The 25899-nt window shown below is 22.8% G+C and overlaps 2 protein-coding genes across 5 annotated transcripts in view; one reads left to right on the top strand and one right to left on the bottom strand.

Annotated features, from left to right (window-relative positions):
• Positions 1-13398, bottom strand: part of LOC122504115 (B-cell receptor-associated protein 31) — a 40280-nt gene extending 26882 nt beyond the window's left edge. The window contains exons 1-3 of the mRNA XM_043615023.1: positions 13262-13398; positions 12259-12473; positions 1099-1296 (exon numbers count right to left, since the gene is read on the bottom strand). The gene's annotated coding sequence lies outside the window, so the exon portion shown is untranslated. The remainder of the gene's footprint in view (positions 1-1098; positions 1297-12258; positions 12474-13261) is intronic.
• On the top strand, positions 5996-25899 carry LOC122504114 (group 3 secretory phospholipase A2-like). 4 transcript variants are annotated; one of them, XM_043615017.1, is made up of 5 exons: positions 5996-6189; positions 10554-10781; positions 21349-21639; positions 21919-22188; positions 25374-25898. In XM_043615017.1, exons 2-5 carry the CDS (start codon positions 10579-10581, stop codon positions 25567-25569), a joined length of 960 nt encoding a protein of 319 aa, XP_043470952.1. In that variant the 5' UTR covers positions 5996-6189; positions 10554-10578; the 3' UTR covers positions 25570-25898. The 4 variants fall into 4 exon arrangements, with proteins under 4 accessions (XP_043470952.1, XP_043470954.1, XP_043470953.1 ...); XM_043615019.1 differs by having other exon boundaries at positions 10612-10781; positions 25374-25897; XM_043615018.1 differs by lacking the exon at positions 5996-6189 and adding an exon at positions 6424-6587.

The raw sequence follows: 25899 nt of genomic DNA, 5'->3' as shown, positions 1-25899 counted from the left end.
TTTTTGCAACAATTCGTTTCGATTAAAATTTATTATTTGTAAATAGTTGAATTCATAAAAAATATTTTTAAAAAATTGAAAAAACAGGAAATTTTCTCAAATTTTATTTAAAAATTATGAAAAAATGAGGTTTTCTAAAAAACCGTAATTAAAATTATTTGAAAATAGTTGAATTCCCAAAAACTAATTCTAAAAAATTGAAAAAATAAGAAATTTTCTCAAATTTTATTAAAATATATTTTACATTCCAAAGAATTTTATTTTCTCACTTTAAAAAATTTTTATTAAATATAATTGTATTTTTTGAAGAATTGTAACTAAAAATTTGAAAAATAATTCATTTTAGTTTTGAATAATTTTATTCAAAAATTCTAAAAAATAATTGACTTTTGGAAAAATTGCAGTTGGTAATTTTTAGAAATAATTAAATTACAAAAGTTCTTACATTGAAGTTATTTAAAATTTCAATTAAAATAAATAACAATAAGTTTTTAAATATTTGTTTAACAAAAATTATTGAAGTTTTGAATACTTTATCGTAAAAATCCAAGATAAATTAAGTTTTTAAAAAATTGCAATGAAAATATTTTTGAAGATATAATTGAATTCCCAGAACAAAAATTTTAAAAACTGAAACAATTAAAAGTATTGTCAAACTTCATTTAAATAAATTTTATATTTGAAAAAATTTAATTTAATTACTTTTAAAAATTATTTCAAATATCTTATGTTGTAAATAAATAAATAAATTTAATCGTATTTTTGAAGAATTACATTTCGAAAAATTATAATTTTTAAAAAATAATAATAATTTTATTAATATTATTATTTTTCATAATCCTCTTCTATTATTATTATTATTGTTTATATTATTATTATCATTTTTGTTATAATTATTATTATTATTACTATTATTAAAAAATATCCACAATTAAATTTAAGAAATAAATAAAAAATGATTATTAATAAAATTATAATATTAAAAACACAGATTTAGAATTAGATTCATCGATTCCCTGTGTTCTTCGCCCTAAAAGGAGAAAGAATTCTTGGGCCCGAAAAGCGCGACTCGTTTAAAGCTATAAAAATTAATTATACCTAATTAGTGTCTGTTGTTTAGTCTCGGCTCTATTCTTTGTTCCCAGTATTGCGGTAGACATCAATTCCTGATTAGCAGAATCCCTGATGGTATCAGTTTGTGAATTTTGATTCAAACAATATTTGCCTCGTTCGTCTCGTTGCAATTGTCTCATCATTATAATTTCATTATACTTTCGATCTTCGTCTTCCATTGACCTACAACAAATACATTATTTTATTTTTAATTATTTCTCTAATTTTCCAATTTTTAATTTTCATGAACTTTTATATCCATTTAAAAAAAAGAACTATTTTTGTAATTTGAAAAAATTTTTTACATTTGTTTATTTTTTTTCCTTTGGAAAAAATGAGTTATTTTTCACAAAAAAAAATGATGATTGATAATGAAAAAAGTTGCTCTAGATGAGAGTTCATTTAATTTTGGAAACAATATTTTGGAGAAAATTTATTGACCGTGAAAGAAATAGATTTTTTTTAATAGAAAGAGAGGCGGGAGTGATGTTGAATGCCTCGTTCAATTTTTTTTTTTTACCAACTCGTCGAAGAATGAAGAAGTCCTTTACCTGTTCGAAGGCTAACAATAGTCGCACTAAATTATATAGATGCATTTAAGAAGAATTTATAACTATACTGTTGAGAAATTATGCTGAGAAATGATAAACTAATAGAGAAAATTTAAAAAATGCTTAGTAAAGAATTTTAAGTGCCATCCTTGAAACAAAAATCTAAATTCTACGATTCTAAAGTTCTGAACGTTCAAATGAACGAAATTTATTTATTTCTTCTTCAATTTAAATTTTTGTTACAATAATTTTGTGTCACTATAAAAAAAATTAATTATAAAGTTTCTAAGTGTAAAATTTAAGTTTTTAATTTTTATTGCGAACAGTAATTTATAAAAATATTTCTAATAAAAATTATTTATTCATTTGAACGTTCAAAACTTGTGGATCATGATTTTCTTTCCAAACATTCTTTAGTTAGCAGTAATTTTATTTTTAATCGAGTATTTTCCATTACTATTACTGAATAAAAAGTAATGCTTTTTATTATTCTTTTTCAATAATAAACAAATAAAAATATTTTTTGTCAAGTAAATACTTTACTTTCATTGTGTATAATAAATAACAATTTTTTTTTTCCATCAGTGGAACAATTTCTTTAAGTTAAAACCAGTTTAAACTTGGTGCACAGTTTTCTATTCACATCTATAAGAGTAAAATTCTTTTCTTATTCAAGTGACTTGGATTTCACTCCATTCAGGAAGAAAGAAACCTGTAAGAATTTAAGAGTATTTGCGTTAATAAATTAAATCTGACATAATTCGAAAAATTAGGGGGGAAAAAAATTATCGAATTGTGAATTCTAAAGGGAAAAATCAGCACATGGTATAAGCGTGAACAATGAACAGAATCGAAGATACTGGATTTTCTTGTTCAATTCTATCACCCACAATTTAATCTTGACTATATCCCTTCACACTTTACGAGGGAATCGTACGAAATCAAATTGAACAATTTAGCCTCAAATTGCCTCTAATATGAACCTATTTTTTCTTTGTTCCATTTTCTTTCAATCAGATCCCAATTAATATCTCCGAACAAAATAAATTTTCGTTTCATCAAAATATAAATCAAAATTTCACATCGGGTTTGCCACAAAAATTTAATTTTGTTTTTCCCCGACTTTTCCCTGATTTCCAGACAAAATTTTGACTTTTTCCCTGACCCTAAAGAATATTCTGATTCACTCTAAAAATGATTAGATACTCAAAAAATGTTCTATTTCTTCACCTAATTATAAAATTATTCAAAAACTTTAAAAACTTCACTTTTAGTTAAATATTTAATCACTATTATTTTTCCAAAGGAATTAAAATTTTAAGATTTGAAATTCAACAACTGATAGGAAATATTATTATAAAACATGAAGACATCAATCACTCCGAGTCTTAGACTCGGAGTAATCGATTTCTTCATGTTTTATATAATAAATTAAAGATGACCGAGTGATAAAATCAGTATTTTATATTATAAAAAATATTGTTACTGTAACTTTCTTCAAAATTATTTTCATCATTTCAATTTAATTATAATATTTTCTACAATTTTTAACTAAAATTCTTCTTTCAATCAAATATCTTTAAAAATTATTAAATTAATTATCAATTATTTTTAAAAAAGTTCTTTGAGAATTTCCAAATCCATTTGTTTACAATTCAACTTTAAAAAAATTCAATTATTCGAAAATTCTTCAAATATTAGAAAATGAAAACTTCATATAATTTAAAAAAAAAATTCAATTTAACTTTTTCAAAGAACTTAATTCTACAGAATTGTTATTTAAAAGTATGAAAAATTCAAATTTTCAAAGATTTTAATAATAATTTAAAACCTTTTCCAAATTCAATTATTTCTAAAAATTGACGTTATAATGCTTTTAATATTCAATTATTATCTAAAATTTTAACTGAAACTCGTTTTTAAATCAATTTTTATTAGAAAATTCAATTATTACAATACTAAAATAATTATTTTATTGAATAATTGAACGTTTCATAAAATTTAATTCTCATACAAAACTTTATTAACAAATTTTTAAATTTTTAAATAATTAAATTCCAGAGAAAATTTGTATTGTTTGTGAAAATAATTGAATTTTAATACAATTTTAGAGAATAATTGCATTTTTCGATAAATTTATTTAAAATCGTATTAAAAATAATTGAAATTCTATGATGAGTTTCATTATTTATAAAAATAATTGAATTCTTGAGAAGAAATTTATTACATTTTTTTTAAATAATTAAATTCCCGTAAAATTTTTTATTATCTCTGAAAATAATTGAATTCTTGCGAAGAATTTAAAAATAATTGAAATTCTGCGATGAGTTTTATTATTTATAAAAATAATTGAATCCCTATAAAAAATTTTATTATTTATGAAAATAATTGAATTATTGCGAAGAAATTTTTAAAAAATTTGTAAATAATTGAATTTGACATTTCGGAAAATATGTAATTGAAAATATTGAAAATAATTAAATTTTAAAAAATTAGAATGAAGAAAATTCGAAGAATTATTTTTGTCAAAAATGTTTTAATATAATTTTTAGAAACTAATTTTCTTTAATTTTCATTTTTAAATTAACATCTGAAAATTTTTCACATTAAAGTTTTTGAGAATACAATTATTTTCAAAATTTACAATTTTTATTAGAAAATTGTACAAGAATTTAATTACTTAAATAGAAAAATTAATAATTTATTGAGTAATTGAGTGTTTTTTAAAATTCAATTCTCATAAAGAATTTTATCAACAAATTTTTAAATATTTGAATTCTTTTGACGAATTTTAATAAAATTTTCAAGAATAATTACATTTTTCTAGAAATTTGATTAAAATTCTATTGAAAATAATTGAAATTCTGCGATGTTTTTATTATTTATGAAAATAATTGAATTCCTAAAAATAATTTAATGAATTCTGAAAATGTCGAATTCTTGCAAAGAATTTTATAAAACTTTTTAAAAAATTGAATTCCACTAAAAAATTTTATTATTTGTGAAAATAATTTGAATTTCAGCAAAGAAGGAATTTTTTTAAATAATGGAAGTTCTGTTAAGAATTTTATTACATTTGAAAATAATTGAATTCTTGTTTCAAAGATTTTAATTTGAAATCTTTTCAAAATCCAATTATTTCGAAAAATTCATGCTATAATGCTTTTAATATTTAATTATTATCCAAAATTATAACTGAAATTCATTTTTAATGCAGTTTTTACTAGAAAATTACATTTTCCAAGTCAAATTAAAATTGTTTTAAAAATAATTGAAATTCTGCGATGAGTTTTATTATTTATGAAAAGAATTGAATTATTGCGAAGAAATTTATAAAAAATTGGTAGATATTTGAATTCCTGTAAAATTGTTATTATTTATGAAAATAATCTAATTATTGCGAAGAATTTTATCAAAAAAATTTTTCTAAATAATTGAATTGTTTTGGAAAATTTGATTGAAATAGTAGATATTGAAAATCATTGAATTGAATTAATCATTGAATTTTATTAAAATTTTTGCAAATAATTGAATTTTGGAGAAGAATTTTACTTTTTATAAAGATAATTAAAATTTTTACGATATTTCTAATCAAATTTATTGAAAATTGAAATTTCTGCACAGTTTTTGAGGCAAACAAAAAAGACACAAAAATTGAGAATTTTCTTATGAATTCTAAAAATTTACTTTTTCACAGTACTTTGAAGAAAAATCCCTGACTTTTCTCTGATTTTCCTGACCAATTCTAGTTTCCCTGACTGTGGCGATCCAGTATATTTTTACATTCACATTGTTTTTTTAAACAAATGTAACGATAAATAGAAAAAATGCTTTAAATCAGCTTTAAATAAAATCAACTACAACCAAATTAAAAAAAAATTAATACACAAATAGCGAAAAGGTTCGATAATTATTGTATGACCGTTGAAAAATTGAGTCGTAAAATTTCTTATCACACCACCGTCCATTGATTTCATATTTTTTCCCCCCTTTTTTTTATAACTATGAATTCATAAAAAAAACAGGTCCATAAAAATGAATCAATTTGAAACTGACTTTATCATCCCTTTTTCTTTTTATTATCACGCAAAATTTGGATTATCAGGGGGATGATATTTGATATGTAATACAAAAGTACACAGAGTGCATGAATTCATGATTACTGAATTGGTTTTAGTAAAACTCGGGTATATTCTCTTTTTTTTGGTTCATCGTAGAACGAGTGATAGGGATGAATAAGGGAAGAAAAGAGAAAAAGTGAGAATCGAGGGGGGATAGCTTAAAACGAATGGATAACCAGAATCTCGTGCCGTGTATTTAAGGGTGACTCGCGATAGTCGCGCGCCAGTTCTGCGGCCGCTTGGCCCCCGAGAGGTTCATCTTTTTTACTCCTAAAAAAAGAATAAAATAACATATAAACAAAAAGTTCATTTCGCCACGTGACATTGAATAATTACGAGAGAAGAAATTTCATTATCACTTTTTTTTTCTCAATTACATTAAAAAAAAAGTTCTCCTGAAATAGGTTCGTCTAATTTCTAAAATTTTAATTAATCTCCAATTAAATTTAATTAATTTTCCGCAGTGATAAAATTTCTCCCCCCAATAAAAATAATTTTTCAAATTATAAAAATTATAAATATTTTGCGAAAAAAAATAAATTCAAATCTGAAAAATAACTAAAAAGTGAAAATAAAAAAAAATGTTGTCAAGTTTATTTATAAATAGAAATTAATATAATATTTATTAATAAACTAATTCATTATTTTAAACTTAGAAAAGTATTTTAAAATTTTTCAAAAATAAAAACTATTTGTGGTGGTAAAAAAAGTGCGACATTTGTTAAAAAATGTGCAAGTGGTGCTTAATGTGATGGAATAAATACGAGAATATTTAATGTTGTCAGCAACTTCATCAGCAATTGTAAATTATTTTCGAATTTATCATTTTTCGTTTATTTAGAATAACGCTTTTAATAAAATAAAAAAACAAAATTTATCTATAAATAAAATAATAAATATAAATTTATTTATTCTTTCTAAATTTTTCTCTGATTCTTAAAACAATTTTCGCATTATGAATATTTTCTTTAAGAAAATTCTTTTATTCACTGCGTGAACCGTTGTCCGTTACTTGAAAGAAAATTAAAAATTAGCTCTTTTTGGATATTAAAAATTCATTCCTGATGAGATTAACAGTTATAAATTGATATACAGTGAAGTAAAAAATAATAAATTAAAAAAATCGAATCACATATATACGTTTCATTTAAACTTTATATACGGTATCATTAGCATAAAACAACAATAAAATTTCTTCACGGATGAATGTATCAGGAAACGATTGTCAATTTCATTATAGGACACACCTTTATATATATGCAACTGAGACATTAAATTAACTTTTGAAAAATTAAATACAAAATTAAAAAATTGCAATAATTAAAATTACAAAAAGAACGCTCATTTACACATGTAAATATAAACAAATTGATAAAATACTTTCCTTCTTTCTATATATATACACATCTAAATTAAATATAAAAAATATTCCTTCATGTTTATAATCACAATATTTGAATTCTGAAATATAATGTTATTTATGCGATAACAGAATTACGCGGGTGGCGTGATTCCTCGCCAGACTGTCTGATGATTCAGTTAAATAAAATTAATCAGATTGTTTAAAAATCAGAGAAAATTATTGACAAATTATGCGGAAATAAATAGAATACAATTCACTGGTTTTTATTAAAAGGAAAACTTTTTGAAAAAATTTTTCTTTTTCAAAGTCTTAAAAACTTGTTTTTTTTAATCTAATTGAATTGTCAGGAAAATTTTATTTTATATTTCCCTCATTTTCCTCTTTCACTGATTTCCAAATTATATTCTTTAAAACTTGAATAATTTTGTTAAATTTATATTTAAAATATACTTCGTATTTGTTTTTCCACGAGAAATAAAATTTAAAAAATAGTAATTTAAAACCTTCTGAAATTTAATAAAATTTTTAAAAATTAGAACTGCAACTCTTCAAAAAAATTTAAATTTTTTCTACAATTTTAAATAAACTAAATACAATTGAATTGTTTGGAAGGATTTATTATAATTTTATAAAATAATTGAATTTTTTCGAAAAATATAATTCTTTCATGAAATTTTATTAAAATTGAATTGTTTAGAAGAATTTATTAAAATTTTAGAAAATAATTGAATTTTCAAAATATTTTATAACAAATTAAGGAAAAAATTGAATTCTTTTGTGAAAATTTTTTGAAAATAATTGAATTTTTACAAAGATTTCATGACGAATTAAGAAAAAAATTGAATTCTTTCGTGAAATTTTTTTGAAAATAATTAAATTTTTGCAAACATTTTACTATCTAAAAAAATGAATTGTTTCGAAGGATTTATTAAAATTTTAGAAAATAATTGTATTCGTTCGTGAAATTTTTTTAAAATTTTGTTTAAAAATAATTGAATTTTTGTAAAAAATTTTACTTTCTATAAAAATAATTGAATTCTTATGAAAAATGATATTATTAATGAAAATAATTAAATTCTTGCGAAGAATTTAATTAAAATTCTTGAAATTAATAAACAAGAATAAATAATTAATTAGTAAATTACTTAAAAATTTAATTTTTTTAAGTTTGAATTTGAAATTATTGAAAAATTCTCTACGAACATAAGGATCCGCGCGCCAGCGCGCGTAACATTTGTTAGTTTTCAATAATTTTTGATAAAGTTCTTTTAGAATACAATTTATTATTCAAATGATTTAAAATTTTTCGAAAAACTAAATTTAACAAATTTTCTAAATAGATTTATTCGAAATTCAAATTTCCTAAAATTTTGAAACCTTTTGAAATTGAATTATTGATAAAAATTGTAAATGCAACTCTTATAAAATTCGATTAATTTTGAAATATTTAAGTAAAATTACTAATTTATAAGTTAATAATTTTACAATACTTCTTCAAGAATTAAATTAATTTAAATAAATTCATTCTTATATTTTCTTAAGGTCAAATACTGTTAGATATAAAAAAATTTTAATTTTTGTTTTTTTTGTGATATGAAAGTTTATAAGACGAACATATTCTAAAAATTTAATTTTTTTCAATAACTTTAATAAAATTCCCTGACTTTTCCCTGATTTCTCTAACCAATTCTACTTTCTCTGACTTTTAACTGAATTTTCTTATCTGTGGCAATCCTGAAAAATTAATTTTTTAAAAATATTTTAAATTAATTTCTGAATAATAATAGTTTTTAAATTATATACAATCGAAAAATTTCCAAAAAATTGAAATTTGGTAAAATTTTTTTAAAGTAATTGAAATTTGGTAAAGTCTTTTGAAAATAATTGAATTTATGTAAAATATAAAAAAAATCATATTTTGAAGAATTTTAATTATAAATATGAACATGACTCCTCCGAAACTTCAATAGGTCTAAACAAGTAAATTTAAAAAAATTTTAATGTATTTTGTTCGAAGATAATTGAATGTTAAAAAATTTTGATAAAACAATTCTAAGGATTAGTTTTTTAAAAATTGTCATTGTAATGTAATATTTCGAAAATAATTGATAATAATAGAATAATAGAATTATTATCTAAAATTTTATGTGAAATTCATTTTTAAATCAATTTTTATTAGAAAAATCTACGAGAATTCAATTATTTAAATACAAAAATAAATAATTGAATTTTTTTTTCATTTAAGAGTTTAAAAAAAGCAACATTTAGAAGAAAAGTTGAAATAGTCGCAATTTTTGAAAAGAAATAAAATGGAGTCGCATTTTTTGAAAATAATCGAAAAGAGTCGAAAAAGTCTTAATATCCGAGGCCTGAAGTAGTAATTAATTAATTAATAATAATAAAGTACATGTTTCGGTAAACTGTTCGCAGTTTTAAGTTAGTTGTTGTTTGCTTTTTTGTTTCTTAACATTTTTATACATAATTTCTTTTTTCAAATATTTTCAATTTTAAAATTAATGTATTGAAAATCATCGAATTGTTGCAAAGAATTTTATCAAAAAACTTGATAATAATAGAATTCCTTCAAAAGATTCTCGCGAAGAATTTTATTAAAATTTTTAAAAATCTTAATTAAATTCTTTTGAAGAATTTCTGCGAATTTTTTCTAAACTAATGCAGTTTCTTTAATAATTTTAATTAAAATTTTAAAAGCAATTGAATTTTATGAAGAAGAATTTTATTAAAAGTATTGTATTAAAAATAATTGAATTCCTGCAAAGAATTTTACTATGTATAAAATTAATTGAATTCTTGCGAAGAATTTTACTACCTATTTGTAAAGATAATTGAATTTTTTCGAAGGATTTATTAAAATTTTAGAAAAAAAATTGTATTTTTTTGAAAAGTGTTAAAAAAAATTTTTTAAATTGAATTCTTCCGAGGAATTTAATTAAAATTGTTTTGAAGATAATTGAATTTTTGTAAAGAATACCTAATTTACTATTTAAAAAAATAATTGAATTGTTTAGAAGGATTTATTAAAATTTTAGAAAATAATTGAATTCTTTCGTGAAATTTTATTAAAATTTTTGAAAATATTGAACAGTAATAATTAATTTTGTACTTAATATGAAATTATTTAAAAAATTTATAAGTATTTGAAAATAAAAAATTTTGTAATTTGCATAACAATAATAAATTGAATATCTCGTTCTGCGCGTAACATTTGCCAGTTAGTAATAATAATTATTAATAAATTAGTAATTAGTAAAATTAGTCAAATGAATTAGTAAAAAAAAACTATTACTATTGAATTACTGACTGATTTTATTTAAATTAATTTAATATATTAAATTTAATGAAATAATCATCGTAATGATTTGAATTTTCTTTTGGATAAAATAGAAAATTCTCGAGAAAGCAGTGCACAATGTTGCTAACATTGGGGTTGTTGTTTCTGCAGCTTGCTGGATCTAGTTTGCAAACGAAAGACTTTTTTCTTCTCGAAAACCATTCAATGGACAGCTTTTATCAAGGGAATGTTATTTTAAATGAAACATCGTCTAATGAAGGAAAGGAAATTTTCATTGAAAGTCCGGAATTCAGTGTGAAAGAAACCACATTTAACAGGGGGTGAGTCGATTTTTTTTATCTATGTATTAGTTAAAATTACTCTTGCAAGTAATTACTTGTATATATATATATATATATGTCGTAGGCAAATAGAAGAATCCGTCATTTAGCTACACGGAGAGAAGGGCGTAGTAGATTCTACTGACATGGCAGTTAAATCTACTAAACAGAATCGTTAGGTTTGGACTGACGGTACAGACAGTGCCATCTACTGCACTGTTTAGTAAGATAGTAAGATACACTGAGCAAACATTATATTCTACTAAACAGAGAGGTGTCGTAGTGTATTATACTAAACATACAGTTGGTGGCACTAACCGGTGCACTAAATGATTTACTAAACGCGTTCTGTCACATTTACTGCAACTCTTCTCTCCGTGTAAATGCCTAGGCGTTTAGCCTAGCGGCGCCGAATAGACGAATGGACTTGAGAAATGATTAAATTCGTCTATTTGCCTAAAAAGCTTAGGCGTTTAGTGAAATGACTAGGCAATTGTCTATTTGCCTAAAACTGTTCAGGCAATTAGAAGAAAATATCTATTACCAACAAATCGTAATGAAGAAAATGGAAAAATAAATTGAATACTTGAAAAAATAAAAATAAAAAATATTTTATAAATATAAAAGTTAAAAGTGTAAATAAATTTCGTCATAATCCATAAACAAAAGATCAAAACAAAATTACTTTAGTAACTTGAATATTCGTTAGAAAACATAATTTAATTTAGTATCTTCATACTGCTCGTACACTCGAAATATAAATTAAAATTAACGTGCAAACGCGAAATTTAATTGAAATCTAGATTTTTTTCTTATATAAAATGAGTGTAAATCGAAGTGATTTTGAAGAAAAATTAAAAATATTGTACTCCGAGCAAAAATGTAACAGAACAATATGGAATAAAAAACGGCTACTCGAAGTTATTCAAGTATTGTCAGAATTCGAAGGAGTGAAATCGACGAAAAGTGGTGCATATTATCATTGTTTTAAATTATATGAACTCGTAAGACTTGGTGGTGAGAACCATGTAATTTTAAAAAGAAAAAACGAAAACGATCCGTTAATTTATGTTTTGTCAATTGAGGATTATTTTGAAAAATTAGAGGAGGCTCACACTCAAACTGGACACGGTGGAAGGGACAGGATGATTTATTACATAAAAAATAAATGGAGAATTTCGCTAGCTACGATTTGTTGGTAATAGATATTTTCTTCTAATTGCCTGAACAGTTTTAGGCAAATAGACAATTGCCTAGTCATTTCGCTAAACGCCTTAGAATTTAATTAATATTCTTGATATTTGATATAATTATAAATTTATAATAAATTTCACAAAATCTTAGTATTTTTTGTATAAAAATTTCGCTTTGTCGCACTTTTTCCTCAAATTGTAAAATACTTTTACAAAATTTAATATATATTCTCTCTCCGTGTAATTTTACTGATTCATATTTATTTAAATGAATACCAACTTACCGCACATGTCATCGAAGGAATATACTGTAGAATTAGATTTCTTTTAATGAAACTTCCTTTGCTAACGATGCCAATTTTATTTACAGTAAATCAGAGATTTTATGTTTTGACTCCTTCTTTGATGATTCAACAAACCTGTTTCTTTTAAACCTTTAAGTCTTCCTAATGCTTTTCCTGCGTGTATTATAAGTGACGTGTTACACATTTTTACTGACCTGTAAATTATAACAATTTAAAAAAAACAAGTATTATTTATTGTGCTTACGAGAAGCTTAAACTAGACGCTAATTGTCAGACTATTCACGAATTTTTTTAACTTAATTGCTTATTATTTTGAAATACAAGCAAAAAAATGGTTTTGTGAAATTATGTCACAATGTATGAAAAACTTTAAGGGCATTTGAACCTTGATGACGTTACAGTTTGTGCAAAGCATGTGTGTCGTCATCAAGGTTCAAATGCCCTTAAGCATAACTATAATTACCAATTTGCTATTATTATAATAAGAAAAAACTTGTAATCTCAATGCGATTAAACCATTTCTTCGGAAATCGCTCAATTAACGTAATATGTGAACCAGAAATAAATGATATATTTTGGTACAAATTCGCTGATATGCAAATTTTATCATACATAAATAATTGGACACTTTGTAATGAATCAAAATTTTAAACATAAAATATTAAAAGTATTTTAATCTTTCGATGACTCGATCATTTAGTATACTTTCTTACAACAAAAAGGAAAGAAATATTTAATACGTATCTTCTTAACAAAATAAAAAAAGATTAAAACAAAATATTTTCTCAATTTTTTCGCTCGCGCAAGAGTTAAGAACCTAACCTCAAAGCGTTTTAAAGGGTTTAAAGTTTTAAAACCGATTCTATAACTCATCCAAATTAATTTATTAAGTTCAGGAAAATTTATTTTTAGATTCAGAAATAATAGAATTGTAAATAAATGATAAAACACGTCAAAAAGAGTAAATAAACATCGAACTCACGGGGCTTGATCCGATCGGCGCAATAAAGTTGAAGCAGACAAAAATATTCATTTATCCAAATTTTAGCAAAACGGATTAATTTATTTATTAACTTATTAATTAGGTTTTCGACTATAAATAACAAATGTTTCGTGAAGATATATTAATTTCGGACAATATTTATTTTCATGAAAACAGAATAAAGGCGCGCAACAATGCGGAAAACGCAAAAATAAGACCAGTCTGAAATGAGTTCAATATGAAATCGATATATCGAGAACGAGAAGCAGCTAACTTTATTTCGTTAAAAGTAAACAACATAACGATGACATAACCTGTAAAAACTATTAAAAATTTTAAAGTGTTTCAAGTGTTTAAAGCATATGTTTAAAGTTAATAAATAAATGAATAATGAAATAAAATATGACGAATTTTATCCTGTAGTGGGTAATAAATCAAAGAAGATGGAAAATAATTTTGTAAATTTAAGACGATCTGCTTTTTCAAGATATAAAAACATTCAAACCAAGAAAGGAAAAACAGGATTGCCGAAGGTCAGGGAAGTCAGGGACGTCAGGGAAAGTAGAATTTGTCAGGGATAGCAGGGAAAAATCAGGGATGTTTATTAAAAATACTGTCAGAAATTAAATTTTAAGAATTTATAAGAGAATTCTGAATTTTGGTGTCTTTTTTGTTTGCCTCAGAAACTGTGAAATCACCACGAATTCTAATATAAAACCTTCAAATTTTTCTATTTATACCAATAATTTCTTTTCAAATAACTTAATTCTTGAAGAACTATCATAAAAGTGTTACTAAGAATTTATTTAATGAATAATTTTACTTAAATATTTCAAAATTAATTGAATTTTTGAAATAGTTGCATTTACAATTTTCATAAATAGATAAACTTGAAAATGTTTCAATTAGAAAATTTTATATCAATTTTGAATGAATTTAAATTAAAGTTTTAAACAACTTAGTTTTTTCAAAAATTTTAATAATTCAAATTTTTCTAAAAATAGTTAAATTTTTTAATATATATCTATTTAATTAATTATTAAAAATAATATATTTATAGAAGAATTTTAATTAAAAACACTGAAAAAAAATTAATTTTGGAGAAGTTACAAATGATTGCAGAAATTCAATTATTATTTTCAAAAGTAATAATTCATCGCAGAAATTCAATTATGTTCAAAAATAAAAAACAATTCTCGTGTAAATGTTAATTATCTTTATAAATAATAAAATTCTTCTCCGAAATTTTAATGATTTTCAAAACATTTAATATAATTCTTGGCAAAATTTCCCTCAAAATTCAATGATTTTCAATATCTACTATTTTAATAAAATTTTCCAAAAGATATCAATTATTTTTAACAAATTTAATAATTTTCTGCGCAAGGATTTAATTATTTTCATAAATAATAAAAATTTAACGGAAAATCCAATTATTTAAACAAAATTGGAATAAATTTTGTAGAAAAAATTAATTTTTTTAGGGTGTATTCTGGTGTAGAGAACTCAATTTTAAGGCGTTTTTCCGAGTGGGATAAAAAAGAAAGTTTAACATTTTTAATATTTACTTTTTGTGCAAGTTGTTTATTAATGTTCAAAGAATACAGAAAAAAATTAGGAAAAGAAATAATCAAAAATTTTAAAAGTTATGAACTGGTGAAGTGGGAATTGAAAAAAATTCTTGTTGACACGATAACTCAAAATCTACTCAACCGATTTACTTCAAATTTTGCAGAAATGTTCTTTGTATATCTCTTTATGGTCGGAACCTTGGATTTTGAAAAATATTTTTTTTTACTATTTTTAAAAAATTCAAAAAAGTTAAAAAACAGAATCAAAAAACCATTTTTTTTAAATCGTCGCCATTTTGCTAAAAACTTTTATTTTTTCTTTTCCAAGGTACCGACCATAGCGAAGCCTTTAATAATCAAGAATTTCTTTGAGTTTTTTGTTTTAGAACATTACAAAAGTCTCCACACTGTCAACCAGTACGCACTTTCTTTTTTTCAGTCCCCACTTCATCAGTTTATAACTTTTAAATATTTTTATTATTTTGTTTCCTAATTTTTTTCTGTACTCTTTAAACATTAATAAACAACTTGCAAGAAAAGTAAATACTAAAAATGTTAAACTTTCTATTTTATTCTACTCGGAAAAACGCCTGAAATTGAGGCCAATAGACCAGAATACTCCCTTAAATTCTTTGCAATAATTCAATTATTTTCTCAAATTTTAAAATTCTTTCCAGAAATTCAATTATTTTCAAGAATTTTAATAAAATTCTTTGCAAAATTTAATTATTTTCATAAATAACAATATTCATCACAAGAATTAAATTATTTTCAAAAATTTCCTTCAAAATTCAATGATTTTCAATATTTACGATTTTCATAAAATTTCCTAAAATAATTCAATTATTTAAAAAAAATTTTGATAAAATTCTGCGCAAACATTCAATTATTATCATAAATAATAAAAATTATTCACGGATTTATATTATTCTAAATAGAATTTGCATAATTTTTTTTAAAAAAGCAATTATTTAAAAATTTTTATAAAATTCTTTACAAAATTTAATAAATTATTTTCATAGTTTCTAAATAATTAAAATAGTTAAAAAATTTTAATAGGGATTCAATTATTTTTATAAATAAAATAACATTTCATTTTGGAATTCATTGTTATTTATACCTATAAATAACAAAATTCACCGCAGAATTTAAATTATTTTTAATACAATTTTAATCTAATTCCTCGAAAAATATAATTATTCTTAAAAATCTTATTAAAATTTATGAGAATTTAATTTTAAGAAACATTAAATTATTCAATAAAATATTTATTTTTATATGGTAATAATTGAATTCTGTAATAAAAATTGATTTTAAAACGAATTTCAGTTTAGATTTTTGTAAATAATTAATTTTTTTTTTAATTTTATGGTAATTTAAATTACTCGGAGTGATCTTTTGTAATAATATTCTTATAAGTTGTTGAATTTCAAGAAGGTTTAAATTTGAATGTTATGAAGAATTTTAATTCCTACTGAAAAATAATAATGATTGAATATTTATTTAAAAACGAAGTTATTGATGTTTTCGAATAATTTTAGAATTTAAGAAATTCGTAAATAAATGTAATAGAAAATTTGTTTGAGTATCTAATAATTTTTAGAGCGAATCAGAATATTCTTTACGGTCATCAGGGTTGCCACAGGTCAGGGAATTCAGGAAAAAGTCAGGAAAAGTAAAATTGGTTAGGGAAATCAGGGAGAAGTCAGGGATTTTTAGTAAAAGTACTGAAAAAAATTGAATTTTTAAAATTCATGAGAAAACTCTGAATTTTCATTTTTTTTTTGTCTGCCTCGTAAACTATAAAATTACCACGAATTTTAATACAAAACCTTCAATTTTTTCTATTTTTGACAATAATTTCTTTTTAAATAACTTAATTTTTCAAAAACTATCATAAAATGATTGCTTAGACATTATTTAATGAATAATTTTTACAATTTTCATAAATACTAGATTGATAGAAGAATTTTTGTTAAAAACACTAAAAAAATTGTATTTTGGAAAAGTTACAAATGATTCCAGAAATTCAATTATTTTCAAAATTTTTAATAAATTTCTTCAAAATAATTTAATTATTTTCATAAGTAATAAAACTTTCACGGGAATTCAATTATTTAAAATACAAAATTTCATAAAATTTTTTCGAAAAATATCAATTATTTAAAAAGTTTTTTATAAAATTCGTCCCAAGAATTCAATTATTTAAAAAAATTTAACAAAGTTCTTTTCAAGAATTCAATTATTTTTATAAACTTGAATAAAATTCGTTGCGAGAATTCAATAAATTATTTATATAAATAATAAAATTTTTCACAGAAATTCAATTATTTTTATAAATTTGAATAAAATTTGTTGGAAGAATTAGATTATTTTCAAAAGTAAAAAAATTCTTTGCTGAAATTGAAAAATTATATTCAAAAACTAAAAAGAAATTCTAGTCAAAATTTCAAGTATCTTTATAAATAATAAAAATTCTTCTCCGAAATTCAATTATTTTAGAAAAATTTTTATAAAATTCTTGGGAAAATTTGAATTATTTTCATAAATAATAAAACTCATCGCAGGATTTTAATTATTTTTTATACAACATTTTAATCAAATTCCTCGAAAAATGTAATTATTCTTAAAAATTTTATTAAAATTTGTCAAAAGAATTCAATTGTTTAAAAATTTGTTGATAAAATTCTTTATGAGAATTCAATTTTAAGAAAAATTCAATTATTCAATAAATTATTTATTTTTTAATTTAAATAATTGAATTCTTCTAGAATTTTCTAATAGAAATTGATTTAAAAATGAATTACCGAAAAATCGATTTATTATTTATGAAAATAATTAAATTATTGCAATGAATTTTATAACATTTTTTTTAAAAATAATTGAATTTTTTGAGAAATTTTACTACTTGTAAAAATAATTGAATTCTTGTGAAGGATTTTATTAGGATTTTTGTAAATAATTAATTTTTTTTTTTTTTGAAAAATTTTATGGTAATTTAAATTATTACAAAACATGAAGAAGGCTATCACTCCGAGTCTTCGACTCGGAGTAATCGCCTTCTTCATGTTTTGTAATAATATTCTTATAAGTTGTTGAATTTCAAAAAGGTTTGAATTTGTATGTTATGAAGAATTTTAATTCCTACTGAAAAATAATAATGATTAAATATTTATTTAAAAAAGAAGTTATTGATGTTTTTGAATAATTTTACAATTAAAGAAATTTGTAAATAAATGTAATATAAAGCATTTTTTTTTTGAGTAACTAATAATTTTTATAGTGAATCAGAATATTCTTTAGGGTCAGGGAATAAGTGAAAATTTGGTCTGGAAATCAGGGAAAAGTCAGGGAAAATTAAAATTAAACATTTGTGGCAACCCTCGGTCAAGAAAAAAGTTAAAATTTTAGCCTGGAAATCAGGAAGAAGTCTGGGAAAATGAAATTTTTATGGAAACTCTAAAAAATGATTAACATACGTTGATGACATTGATTAAAAAAATAGAATTTGCTTTCAAGTAAACCAACATTCAAGCAAATTATAATTAATGTTTTTAATTCACCAGGAAATCCTATAAGAATTAAGCGATTACATTTTAAATCTATACTAAAAGACTATATGTGACTGAAGAAAATTAGTTTCTAAATCTGTATATAAAAAGATTATAAAAGAAAATGGGTTGAAGTGAAAAATTGACTCGATTAATCCGCTAATATCCCTAATTTGCAATTGCAATGGGTTCGATAAATATACTACGAGTGCGGGTGTATGACGATAGCAGTATAGTCTCTTAATCTAAGTTATACTTTATGGGCACCCCTTTCCATTGCGCGTTTCGGACTGTGTGCCCCTTAATGGAAGGTCCGATGCGGTATTTAGAGATCCTGCAGATTACGAGGAAGGCAAAAAGGAAAAAGTACCCAGCACGTATTTGATTTTGTCTATGAGAGGCGCAAAAACAAGATGGGATTTGTGCCAAGGAATGAAAAGAAAAACGCTCTCGCGAAAAGCCTCAGACTGTCGGTAATGACCGCAAGAGCGAACAAGGTTTTAAGCTTCGAAAAGCGGAAAGTTAAGTAAGCAAGGATTAGGATCCAAGCATTCACGGTATTTCATCTGTCAATGTTCTCACGAGGATGTCTTATAGTCTTTTGCTCCTCTTCCGTGTCCTGACACTTAAAAAAGGAAAAAAAAACTTTTTTTATTGACCCTTTATTTGTTTACTGGAAAATGATTCATTCGTGCGCGGAACGCGGTATTCCATTTATTTATTTTTGTTTTGTAAATTTTAAAATTTCATATTTTCAAGAATAGACATCAATTTTTGAAATGATTACAGATTCAAAATTTAAAGAATCCACTTATTCAGTACATAATATTAAATATTCTTGTTTATAAAATTTTTGGCAAGAATTTCATTATTATCATAAATAATAACATTTTTTTAGAGCAATTCAATTATTTTTAATACAATTTTAATAAAATTTCTCGAAAGAATACAATTATTTTTAAAAATATTAATTAAAGTCGATTATTTTCAGAAATTTTAATATAAATTCAATTATTATCTTCGGTAATTTTCATGAAATTCTTTGAAAAAAATCATTATTTTCAAAATTTTTAATAAAATTCCTTCAAAAAATTCAATTATTTTCAAAAAATCAGATAGAATTCTTCAAAACAATTCAATTATTTTTATGAATTGTAAAATCCTCCTAAAGAATTCAATTATTTTCATAAATAAGAAAATTCTTCGCAGGAAAGAAAATATTACCATAAATAATAAAATTCTTCAAAGGAATTCAATTTTTTTCATACGTAAACAAATTTTTCGGAGGAATCCAATTATTTTCAATACAATTTTAATAAAATTTCTCGAAAGAATACAATTATTTTTAAAAATATTATCTAAATTCAATTATTTTCAACAATTTTGATAAAACATTCTTGAAAACAATTTAATTATTTCTATAAATTGTAAAATTCTTGTCAAGAATTCATTTATTTTTGTATATTATAAAATTCTTCTGAGAAACTCAATTATTTTTAATACAATTTTAATAAAATTACTCGGAAAATATTCTATTACATTTAAGATATTTTCAATAAAATTTCTCTAACAGGTTCAATTATTTTCAAAAATTTTAATTAAATTCGTCGAAAAAAATTGTAAAAATTCAATTATTCTCATACGTAATAAAATTCTTCAAAGAAATTCAATTGTTTTCATAAATAATAAAATGTTTCGGAGGAATTTAATTATTTTCAAAACAATTTTAATAAAATTTCTCGAAAAAATACAATTATTTTTAAACATATTATTTCAATTCAATTGAGGCCTTGGATCCAATAACTCGCCCGACGCTCGAAGGCACGCGCTAATACCAGTCGAGTAGCAGTGAGTGGCCCAGAGGCGCTCACTGCTCACTGACTGGCAGTTGCGCGTTCCTCCGAGCGTCGGGCGAGTTATTGGATCCAAGGCCTCAATTATTTCCAAGAGTTTTGATAAAAATTCAATTATTTTCTACAATTCTGATAAAAATTCTTCGAAACAATTTAATTATTTTTTGTTGTAAAATTCTTGTCAAGAATTTAATTATTTTTGTAAATAATAAAATTCTTCTGTGAAATTCAATTATTTTCAATAAAATTTTAATAAAATTTGTAGGAAAAAGTATTATAGAGAGCGTTCACAAATGAACCGTTCGCTCGAATAACGGCTTAAGTGTTTTTGAGGCATTTTGGAAAGTCTTAAAATTAACACTAATTTATAAATTATAGGTAATTTAAAGCATTACTATTTAATTTAATAGGTTTTGCTTTAAACAATTCCAATCAAACATTATAATTTAGATGTTAATTAACAGGATGGTAAGCGTCTTTTGAAAAACGGCTTAAATCAACTTAAGCCGTTGTTCGAGCGAACGGTTCAAATGATGTCACGCAATTTTTGGAGATTTTCAACCCCTCCCCTCCCCCCTGTCACGCAATTTTTGCAATTTCACATGAGAAAAATACATTGTGTCACGTTTAGTAAGACCTCCCCCCCCCCTACCCCCAAAAGCGTGACATCATTTGTGAACGCTCCCATATTATTTTAAATAATTTTAATAAAAATCTTGCCAAGAATTAAATTATTTTCAATACAATTTTAATTACATTTTTTGAAAGAATTCAATTATGGAAAAAAATGTTAATAAAATTCTTGAAATGAATTCAATTATTTTCAAATTTTTGTATCAGTACATTAATTTTAATATTGAAAACGGAAAAAGAAAAATTATTTGAAAAGTTAGGATACAAAAAAGCAAACAGCAACTAAGTTCAAACTGCGAACATATTTCCGGAATGCAACGATTATTAATAAGAAGAAAATAGATTTCTTTTATTCGCTTATTTTATTTACTTGTCTTTATTCGCTTTTTGGCGAATAATTAATTATTGCAAAAGAAAATACCTTTTTCAGAGATGAATGTTACATATTTATTTGCTATAAAAAAGAAATCTTTTTACAGAGACGCGGAAGTTACTTTACGTGAGGTCTGTCTGAAGAAGAAAAATCGAAAACTTCTCCTTCTATTTGAAAACGGAATTTTAACCGATTGCAACGATGAGAATAAATCTCCCGAACAGTGTACTGAAGAAATTTCGTCTCTTGAAAATGTGGATTCATTTCACAAACAGGAAAATAATAGTTCGATAGTTAAACAATTTACTTGGCTTTTGGACATCGAGAATCTGTATCAGCATTGTAATGGTGTGAAATCTAGGAATAAGAATCAAATTATTTACCAGCATCGACAATGGTAGGAGAATTTTTATAATATACAGTGGAACCTCGATTATACAAACTAATTCGGACAGAATTCGTTTTGATAATAGAAATCGCAAATATTTTCGTTTATATTTAAGGATAAATGATTTTTTTTAAATTACAGTTTCGGGAGAACGCTCAAAACATTTACCGTTCGAATAATCGAGGTTCCACTGTATATAATTAAAAATGAATAAACAATAGTGAATAGATGATTATATTAATCTAATGAATAGAATATAATGAAAGTAATGATAATAATGTTTTGCAGGAATCAACTGTCACTTGTGGAAAAGTCCAGGGAATTCGAAGGAAATCACATTCGATCGAGAAGGGATCTTTTCTTAATTCCTGGTACCAAATGGTGTGGCAAAGGTTACTCGGCAACAAAATACACAAGTTTGGGCGGTTTTGGAACAGCTGATTCTTGTTGTCGAAAACATGATTTGTCTTGTCCTTTCTGGATTCCCGCTTTTGAATCACGTTATGGCCTCTACAATTGGGGCGTTTCAACAATGATGCATTGCGCTTGTGATGAACGGTAAATATACAGTATTTTCGAGTACTAATTTCCCTTTTCTCAAAAATTATAAAACTAAAAAGTATTAATTAAACTAAAATAACTTTAATAGAATTGAAACTAATACAGGGTTGCCACAAAAATTTAATTTTGTCTTTCCCTAACGTTTCTCTGATTTCCAGACAAAATTTTGACTTTATCCCTGACCCGCAAGAATATTCTGATTCACTCCAAAAATGATTAGATTCTCAAAAAAAATATTCTACTACAGTTATTTGCGAATTTCTTGAATTGTAAAATTATTCCAAAACATCAATAACTTCATTTTTAAATAAATATTCAATCATTATTATTTTTCCATAGAAATTAAAATTCTTCAAAACGTTCAAATTCAAACCTTTTTGAAATTCCACAACTTATAAGAATATTGTTGCTGTAACTTCTTAAAAATTATTTTTATCATTTCAATTCAATTATTATTTTCTAGGATTTTTAACTAAAATTCTTGTATAAAGCAATTATTTTTAATAAATTTTAAAAAAGTTCTTTGAAAATTTTCAAATCCATTTGTTTACAACTCATTTTTCCGAAATTCCGATTATTCGGAAAATCTTCAATTAAATATGTATTAGAAAGTAAAAACTTCAAATAGTATTGATGACTTTATCGATCACTCCGAGTCAATTTAATAAGTGAATAAAATTAAAAGAAAATTATTCTTTACGTTTCAACGCCACGGCCGTCCTCTTCGTAAAACAAATTTTTTATAATTTTATTCACTTATTGAATTGACTTGGAGTGATCGATAAAGTCATCAATATTATTAACTTATTATTATTTATAACTTCTCAAAATTTCAATTATTTTTTTTAGAATTTTCAATTAAAATTCTTCTCAAAATCAATTATTTTTAATAATTAAAAATATATTAACAATTCAACTATATAATTTCAAAATATATTGTTACTGTAGCTTCTTTAAAATTATTTTCATGATTTCAATTCAATTATTATTTTATAGAATTTGTAACTAAAATTTTTCTTTAAATCAATTATTTTTAATAATTTTTGAAAAAGTTCTTTGAGAATTTTCAAATCCACTTGTTTACAATTCAATTTCACCAAATTTTGATTACGGAAATTCTTCAATTAAATATATATTACAAAATAAAAATTACAAATAATTTCAAAAAAATTGAAATTAAAATTTTTCAAAACAATTACTTTGACAAAATTATTAATTAGAAGTATGAAAAATTCAGATTATAAGGTTTTAATTCGAAACATTTTCGAAATTCAATTTATTCGCAAAATTTACGTTATAATCCTTTATAATTCAATTATTATCTAAAATTTAAACTGAAATTCGTTTTTAAATAAATTTTTATTAGAAAAATTCTTAAAATTCAATTCTCATAAAGAATTTTTTTCAAAATATTTTTAAATATTTAAATTCTTTCCACGAATTTTAATAAGATTTTTAAAAATAATTGCAGTTTTCGAGGAATTTTATTAAATTTTTTTAAATAATTGAATTCCAGTTATAAAATTTATTATTTTTTTTAATAATTGAATTCTTGTGATGAATATTGTTATTTATAAAAATAATTGAATTTTGCAAAGAATTTTATTAAAATTCTTGAAAGTAATTGAATTTCTGCGTTGAATTTTAATATTTATTAAAATAATTGAATTATTGCAAAAAATTTTATAAAAAATTTTAAATAATTGAATTTTTTCGACAAAATTTATTCCAATTTTTTTTTAAATAATTGGATTAAAAATAATTGAAATTTTGCAGTGAGTTTTGTTGTTTATATAAATAATATTGAATTCCTAAAAGGATGAGTATTATTATTCAGGAAAATAATTTAATTTTACAAAGAATTTATTAAAATTCCTGAAAATAATTGAATTTTACAAAGAAGTTATTAAAATTACTGAAAATAATTGAATTTCTGGGAAGAATTTTGTTATTTTTCAAGATAATTGAATTCTTTCGAAGAATTACGTTAACATTTTTGAAAATAATTGAATTTTGTCGAAGAATTTCGCTAAGTAATTGTAACTTTTCCGACATTCAATTTTCTTTTTTAAGTTTTTAACTAAAATTCTTCTATAAAACCATTATTTTTAATAATTAATTAAACTGTATAGGTATTAAAAATGTAACTAATGTCATAAGAATTTGAATTATTTAAATTTTTCAAAAAACTAAGTTCTTTATAATATCTAATTCATTCAAAATTTAAATTTTCAAAAATTTTAAATTGAAACCTTTTGAAGTTAATTTGTTTATAAAAATTGTAATCGCAACTCTCATAAAATTCAATTATTTTAAAAATATTTAAGTAAAATTATATTCATTAAGTGATTTCTAGGTAATAAATTTATGATAGTTCTTCAAGAATGAAGTTATTTGAAAAGAAATTATTGTTAGAAATAGAAAAATTTGAGGGTTTTGTATTGGAATTCGTGGTAATTTCATAGTTTATGCGGCAAACAACAAAATTCACAATTTTCGTATGAATTCTGAAAACTTAAATTTTTTCCAATATTTTTAATAAAATTCCCTGATTTCCCTGACTTGTGGCAACTCTATAATATCAAATTTTTAATTGTGACGCTATTTTTTTTATTTAAAAACCAAAAAATTTTAATGATTAAAAGTTTATGTTTAATTGTGAGCGTCACAATTAGTTTATAAACTAATATCAAATTATTACAAATATATTTAAATTGTTAACTTAATTTATAAATTATAATTCAACTTAATGTACAATTCATTTAGAAATTATAATTAAATTAGAATACTCATTCTTGAATTATAATCAAATTAAATTTATATTCATTCATAAGTAAAAAAAAGTAAATAGCCGGCTGATTATAAATAAACTTTAATGAGAGATCATAAAACGAAAAACGATAAGCAAATGAAATATTACATAAGATCTCATAACGTCAAAGATCGTATATGAAAACAAATGTACCTTTAAACATTTCATCGCATCTGGTGTACAGATTTGAATTCACTTTCAAAAGCCGATCCAAATATTGCTACAAAATTTCCCTCAATTTTTTTTTTAAACTCTTTGAAATTTTAAAATTAAAACACGTTGACAGTCCAGCTATTTTAAGATCCATTCGCGAATTTTTTTTCTCCCGTTTTTTGCATAAGCTTCTCTAAAAACTATTCTATATTTTTAGGTTTCGAACGTGCCTGAAAATGGCCCAGTCCTCATCGGCAAATGTGGTGGGAAAAATTTTCTTCAATGTTATCCGACTGAAGTGTTTTATTTTGAAAAAAAGAAAGAAGAAATTTTGCAAGAAATGGGCAGCAAAGGGCAAATGTCTCGAGTATGACAAATATAAAGCAGTTTTAAAAAAGAATCTCTACTATTAGTAAATAATAATTTATTATTAGATTTTTATAGGAAAAAAAGAAAGAAAAATCTTCCAAAAATATATGTCAATAGTAGTTCTCAGGGATGTAATTTGTTTCCAAGTGAAGAAACAGATTTTTTTGAACTCCATAAATAGATAGAAATTCGAACATTTGAATTGAATTGCAATCAATAGTATTTAGATCGAATTTTCTATTTTAAAAATATCGCGAATATCTTATTCAAAAAATGCGATTCATTCGTTTAAAAAGTCCAAGTACAGAACTCATTTATAAATGTGTATAATTTAGTATAAAAGAAAATTTTACTACTATTAGTATTATAGAATT

Source organism: Leptopilina heterotoma, unplaced genomic scaffold (assembly GCF_015476425.1).
Source record: "Leptopilina heterotoma isolate Lh14 unplaced genomic scaffold, ASM1547642v1 Lhet_278, whole genome shotgun sequence".
In the NCBI taxonomy this organism is placed as follows: domain Eukaryota; kingdom Metazoa; phylum Arthropoda; class Insecta; order Hymenoptera; family Figitidae; genus Leptopilina; species Leptopilina heterotoma.
Note: the sequence above shows the minus strand (reverse complement) of the source record. Positions and strands in the feature narration are given on the sequence as shown.

What these genes read in the sequence shown, in the direction of transcription:
- LOC122504114 (XM_043615017.1), top strand. Translation starts at nt 10,579, where the DNA reads ATGTTGCTAACATTGGGGTTGTTGTTTCTGCAGCTTGCTGGATCTAGT. An exon ending in GAAACCACATTTAACAGGGG is followed by an intron (nt 10,782 to 21,348) that starts GTGAGTCGATTT and finishes ATCTTTTTACAG; the next exon opens with AGACGCGGAAGTTACTTTAC. An exon ending in ATTTACCAGCATCGACAATG is followed by an intron (nt 21,640 to 21,918) that starts GTAGGAGAATTT and finishes AATGTTTTGCAG; the next exon opens with GAATCAACTGTCACTTGTGG.